This window comes from Oncorhynchus mykiss, chromosome 16 (genome assembly GCF_057628025.1).
Source record: "Oncorhynchus mykiss isolate SJ-2025 chromosome 16, ASM5762802v1, whole genome shotgun sequence".
Classification (NCBI taxonomy): domain Eukaryota; kingdom Metazoa; phylum Chordata; class Actinopteri; order Salmoniformes; family Salmonidae; genus Oncorhynchus; species Oncorhynchus mykiss.
The window spans coordinates 34,480,727-34,487,500 of NC_143037.1; the positions used below are offsets into that span (position 1 = coordinate 34,480,727).

At 36.2% G+C, this 6,774-nt stretch overlaps 1 protein-coding gene across 7 annotated transcripts in view; it reads left to right on the forward strand.

Moving 5' to 3' along the window:
• Positions 1-6,774, forward strand: part of LOC110491833 (sterile alpha motif domain-containing protein 11) — a 101,084-nt gene that overhangs the window by 45,669 nt on the left and 48,641 nt on the right. For all 7 annotated transcript variants that reach the window (XM_036946729.2, XM_036946731.2, XM_036946730.2 and 4 more), the window contains exon 4: positions 3,503-3,612. In XM_036946729.2, the coding sequence (XP_036802624.2) occupies positions 3,503-3,612 (110 nt within the window). The remainder of the gene's footprint in view (positions 1-3,502; positions 3,613-6,774) is intronic.

The following is a 6,774-nucleotide window of genomic DNA, read 5'->3' on the forward strand; positions in this document are numbered from 1 at the left end:
GTGTCATGTATGTTTTGTGTTATGTTATGTGTTATGTTATGTTGCGTTATGTTATGTTGTTTTATGTTATGTGTTATGTTGTCTTATGTTGTGTTATGTTGTGTTATATTGTATTATGTTATGTTGTTTTATGTTATGTTGTCTTGTGTTATGTTGTGTTATATTGTGTTATGTTGTGTTTATGTTATGTTATGTGTTATATTGTGTTATGTTATATTTTGTGTTATGTAATGTGTTATGTTGTCTTATGTTTTGTGTTATGTTGTGTTATGTTGTGTTATATTGTATTATGTTATGTTGTTTTATGTTATGTTGTCTTATGTTATGTGTTATGTTGTGTTACGTTATGTTTTGTGTTATATTGTGTTATGTTATGTTTTATGTTATGTTGTGTTATGTTTTGTTGTCTTATGTTATGTGTTATGTTGTGTCATGTTATATGTTATGTTGTGTTATATTGTGCTATGTTATGTTTTGTGTTATGTTATGTGTTATGTTGTCTTATGTTTTGTATTATGTTGTGTTATGTTGTGTTATATTGTATTATGTTACGTTGTTTTATGTTATGTTGTGTTATATTGTGTTATGTTATGTTTTGTGTTATATTGTGTTATGTTATGTTTTATGTTATATTGTGTTATGTTATGTTTTATGTTATGTTGTGTTATGTTGTGTTATATTGTATTATGTTATGTTGTTTTATGTTATGTTGTCTTATGTTATGTGTTATGTTATGTTGTGATATATTGTGTTACATTATGTTTTGTGTTACGTTATGTTATGTGTTATGCTGTGTTATGTTATGTTGTCTTATGTTATGTGTTATATTGTGTTATGTTTTGAGTTGTGTTATGTGTTATGTTGTGTTATGTTATGTGTTATGTTATGTGTTATGTTATGTGTTATGTTATGTTGTTTTATGTTATGTTTTATGTTGTCTTATGTTATGTGTTATGTTGTGTTATATTGTATTATGTTATGTTGTTTTATGTTATGTTGTCTTATGTTATGTGTAATGTTGTGTTGTGTTATATTGTGTTATGTTTTGTTTTGTGTTAGGTTGTGTTATGTTGTCTTATGTTGTGTTATGTTGTGTTATATTGTGTTATGTTGTGTTTATGTTGTGTTATGTATTGTATTGTGTTATGTTATGTATTATGCTGTGTCATGTTATGTTGTGTTATGTTATGTGTAATGTTATGTTTTGTGTTATGTTATATTGTTTCATGTTATGTTTTGTGTTATGTTATGTGTTATGTTATGTTGTGTTATGTTATGTTGTTTTATGTTATGTGTTATGTTGTCTTATGTTGTGTTATGTTGTGTTATGTTATGTTTTGTGTTATATTGTGTTATGTTATGTTTTGTTTATGTTATGTGTTATGTTGTCTTATGTTTTGTGTTATGTTGTGTTATATTGTATTATGTTATGTTGTTTTATGTTATGTTGTCTTATGTTATGTGTTATGTTGTGTTATGTTGTGTTATATTGTGTTATGTTATGTTTTGTGTTATATTGTGTTATGTTATGTTTTATGTTGTGTTATGTTGTGTTATATTGTATTATGTTATGTTGTTTTATGTTATGTTGTCTTATGTTATGTGTTATGTTATGTTGTGATATATTGTGTTACGTTATGTTTTGTGTTATGTTGTGTTATGTTGTCTTACGTTATGTGTTATATTGTATTATGTTATGTGTTATATTGTGTTATGTTATGTTTTGTGTTATGTTATGTTATGTGTTATGCTGTGTTATGTTATGTTGTCTCATGTTATGTGTTATATTGTGTTATGTTTTGAGTTGTGTTATGTGTTATGTTGTGTTATGTTATGTGTTATGTAATGTGTTATGTTGTCTTATGTTGTGTTATATTGTGTTATGTTATGTTTTGTGTTATATTGTGTTATGTTATGTTTTATGTTATGTTGTGTTATGTTGTGTTATGTTATGTTGTTTTATATTATGTGTTATGTTGTCTTATGTTGTGTGTTATGTTGTGTTATGTTGTGTTATATTGTGTTATGTTATGTTTTGTGTTATATTGTGTTATGTTATGTTTTATGTTATGTTGTGTTATGTTGTGTTATGTTGTGTTATATTGTATTATGTTATGTTGTTTTATGTTATGTTGTCTTATGTTATGTGTAATGTTGTGTTGTGTTATATTGTGTTATGTTTTGTTTTGTGTTAGGTTGTGTTATGTTGTCTTATGTTATGTGTTATGTTGTGTTATGTTGTGTTATATTGTGTTATGTTGTGTTTATGTTGTGTTATGTTTTGTATTGTGTTATGTTATGTATTATGCTGTGTCATGTTATGTTGTGTTATGTTATGTGTAATGTTATGTTTTGTGTTATGTTATATTGTTTCATGTTATGTTTTGTGTTATGTTATGTGTTATGTTATGTTGTGTTATGTTATGTTGTTTTATGTTATGTGTTATGTTGTCTTATGTTGTGTTATGTTGTGTTATGTTATGTTTTGTGTTATATTGTGTTATGTTATGTTTTATGTTATGTTGTGTTACGTTATGTTATGTTGTTTTATGTTATGTGTTATGTTGTCTTATGTTGTGTGTTATGTTGTGTCATGTTATATGTTATGTTGTGTTATATTGTGTTATGTTATGTTTTGTGTTATGTTATGTGTTATGTTGTCTTATGTTTTGTGTTATGTTGTGTTATATTGTATTATGTTATGTTGTTTTATGTTATGTTGTCTTATGTTATGTGTTATGTTGTCTTATGCTATGTGTTATGTTGTGTTATATTGTATTATGTTATGTTGTTTTATGTTATGTTGTCTTATGTTATGTGTTATGTTATGTTGTGATATATTGTGTTACGTTATGTTTTGTGTTATGTTGTGTTATGTTGTCTTACGTTATGTGTTATATTGTATTATGTTATGTGTTATATTGTGTTATGTTATGTTATGTGTTATGTTATGTTGTCTTATGTTATGTGTTATATTGTGTCATGTTTTGAGTTGTGTTATGTGTTATGTTGTGTCATGTTATGTTGTTTTATGTTATGTGTTATGTTGTCTAATGTTATGTGTTATGTTGTGTTATGTTAAGTGTTATGTAATGTGTTATGTTATGTGTTGTGTTATGTGTTGTGTAATGTGTTATGTGTTGTGTTATGTGTTATGTAATGTGTTATGTTATGTGTTGTGTTATGTTATGTGTTATGTAATGTGTTATGTTATGTTTTGTGTTATGTTATGTGTTATGTTGTGTCATGTTATGTTGTCTTATGTTATGTTTTGTCTTTGTACTATCAAAATAAAGAGAGTCCCACACTCCATATATCAACTTCCAGTCATTTATTGGGTATTTACCAACGTTTCGGCATCACTGTGCCTTCGTCATGGTTCACGTTTTGTGTGTTTTTTGCTATCCTTTTGTTACTATGTGTTTGTGCCTTGTTGCATCTTAATAACCTGCCATATAAAGCAGTGTGTTAGTTGCTAACCCCCTGACTCTGTGTGTTTCAGTCGTGACAGTGACCTCTCTAAAATCATCTCCAACCTCCACCACACAAGACAGCACGGCATGCCCGAGGACCAGCCAGCCACTGACCTCAGCACCAACACAGGACAGATAGGTAAGATGCTACAAGACCTGGGATGGGGGATTGGGTGTTGTGTGTGTTTCTATATGTCTGTGTATTTCTTCGTTTTTCTCCCTGTATTCTACCAATTTGCGATAAGGTTCCGTTTTCTTTACATCAACATGAGTAATTCATCACCATTATGCATTCGTAACCTTAATTTGCTGTAATTAGTTTGATTGGGGAACTTACTGTCAGCTTATTACTGATTCCTGAAGGTGGCTCTCAAGTCGATTACCTCAGGTTCTTGTGTGCCTGTTCTATTGCACTCCAGGTTTATCCTTAGCCCCCTGTTTTAAATTACCACTAAATAAATAGCTTTGTTTGCCATTAATCCAGTTTCATGGGCGTAAAGGACACCATGGTGTGTGTTAAGCTACAGTAAGAGCCTTCTGACAGTTTACAGCCCAACAGTTAAACGCCCTAATAACACCAGCCACTGTTTCATCAGTTTTAGTTGTGAATCAGACTGTTTTCGTTCGGAATCAGACTGAATGTTGGAACGTTATACTTTCAGGTAGATACTTGTGTAATATTTCTGTGTAACATGAAGTGATAGAGTGGATTGGTATTCTGATGATAACTTTTCTGTTTTTTGTCCTTGTTTATTGTGATCTGTGCCCATGTATGCATACGTATGTGTTTCATCAAAGGAATATTGAGTCATTTAAATGTTTTATGTTACCTTTATTTAACTGGGCAAGTCAGTGGCCCACAAATTATTATTTACAATGACGGCCTACCCCGGCCAAACCCTAACCCGGACGAAGCTGGGCCAATTGTGCGCCGCCCTATGGGACTCCCAATCACAGCTGGTTGTGATACAGCCTGGAAATCAAACCAGGCCGTATCACCAAGTGATGCCTCTTGCACTGAGATGCAGCACCTTAGACCGCTGCGCAACTCGGGGGCAAAAAACGTTGTCTAATTTTTCTAAAGATAGATGGTTCTATTTAGTAGACATTGAATAATCTACCACTAATAGGGATTAGCCGTGTCTGAAGTCCCCTACTGTTTTGGTGGACGAAGGTGTCAGGAAGGGCCATTTATACTGTAGGGACATACTGTATACATATTACACTCAAAATACTCTTTCATTCCAAACTATCTCCCAAATGTTGGGTTGGTAGTGACCCGCTGGTTTGTGGGTTAAAACTAGGTTTAGCCGAGCTAAAACAGTTTTGGTTAAATAGAGTTTGTCAGAAGAAGTTCAGGATTTTACAATATAAGATGTCTAAGATGTTAGGTGGATCCTCAGGATGAAAGTAGTCTATGGGCCAGGAGAAACTGGAATTCAGAGTTTGGGTTTCTTTAAAAAGTCACGACAAACTTGTAAAGTGTTACCAACAAAGTTGGTCAACCACAGATGGATCCCATAAAGCAGTACCCATACCATGTTCAAGTGGTACATTGTTCAGAGGGGTGAGCATTACCCCCTGTGGACATTCTGTTCTTCTTCATCACATTAGTCAGAGGGGCATACGTGTGGCATAGTCACACCCCAAATCCGACACCTCGTCTTCTACTGTATCTCTCTGATCTCATCCGCCCAGAAGCTTAATTGCCCATACGGTACATAATACAGAGGAATGAGGGGGCGGAGGGATGTCTGTTTATCCCCCCTCACGTGGGTGGGGGACGGGGGTGATAAAGTCTCAGCTGTCCAATGTCTTCAGACCCATGTTTGGGACAGATTTCCCAAAAAGACCTGTCTAATCAGCTGCTAAGCCTAATGGAGAAATTAGCCTGTGAATGGTAATCTTAATGGAGAAAGACACAAAGCGACGAGGGAGGGTAGGGGGAGGAGGATGAGGGGGAGGGGGGATGAGTGCGGTGCGGCAAGCGCCGGAGGGGGCCTGGGCCTAAAAACTGTCAGTTTGAGCATTAAAGGGAGATTTAACAGGGTGGCTAAGCGGCTCGCTACGTGTCTGTAAACAAGTCCAATCCCATCAGCCACTGGCTCACATTCTGTCTGCCAGATAAATTAGAGAGAGACACACACATACACAGTAGTGCGTGTGCGTACACACACACACATGGGTGTATGTGCACATCTAACGCACACACAAACAAACACAGATGTGTACATGCACACGCACGCACACACACGCACACTTATAATTTGTGTCATATAACAGTTTTAATACCTGACACATGATATGAACTTTTGAATCGTTTTGAATCGTTTCTCCAAAGTACTGTCATGATGTTACTAGTTTCAATGTAAACTACTTAAATTGTGACTGTGGTAGGATTGTGGTAGGATTGCTCCAATATCATAGCAGACCCAGACTGGATCCCAAATGTCCCTATGGGCCCTGGTCAAAAGTAGAACACTATATAGGAAATAGGATGCCTTTTGGGATGCACACCCAGACAAACACTACTGCTAACACTAGTGCTGTACTTCTGTTACATTCTTTAGTGTAGTGCTAACTGCTTTCTGTTCTGTTGTAGCATCAAGTCTATTATTGAGCTCACTCCCCACTGTCTAACTTCCATAGCAGGCCTGTGGTTAGAGAAATAGAGAGAAAGAGAGCGGGAGGGAGGGAGAGAGAGAGAGGGCGGGAGGCAGTGTGCCATAAGAAAAGTTTGGAGCGCGAGAGAGAGAGAGAGAGAGAGAGAGAGAGAGATGAATGAGCGTGGTGCTGGTATCAGGGGAGGGCGGCTGTGGCGGCGGGCGGCAGTGTGTGTGTGCGTGCGTGTGTGTGTGTGTGTGTGTTTGTGTGTGTGTGTGTGTGTACGTCTGTGGGTGTGGGTGTGCGTGTGTGTGTGCGTGTGCGTGTGCGTGTGCGTGTGTGTGTGTGCGTGTGTGTGTGTGTGTGTGTGTGTGTGTGTGTGTGAGGGAGGTCAGAGGAAAGGGAAGCAGGCTGCTGAGCCGTCTCCGTGCCGGAGTGGGCCGTTAATTAAATATGAGGGACAGACAGGAGGGCTGACTCCCCCCTCTAGTCCCCTCCCTCCCTCCCTCCGCCTCCCAGGCCCCTGGCTACTCTGGGGCTGTGGAAGGGAGGGAGGGAGGAGGGGAGGAGGGGGAGAGAGCAGGGGCGCCGGGCTAAGCGTCTGGCTGCCTGTGGAAACTGTAAACCGTGGCTCTGCGGTCAGACCAGAGAGACTAACTGGCGGATAAGGTGTTTTTGTATAGCTTTTTTTTTGTGT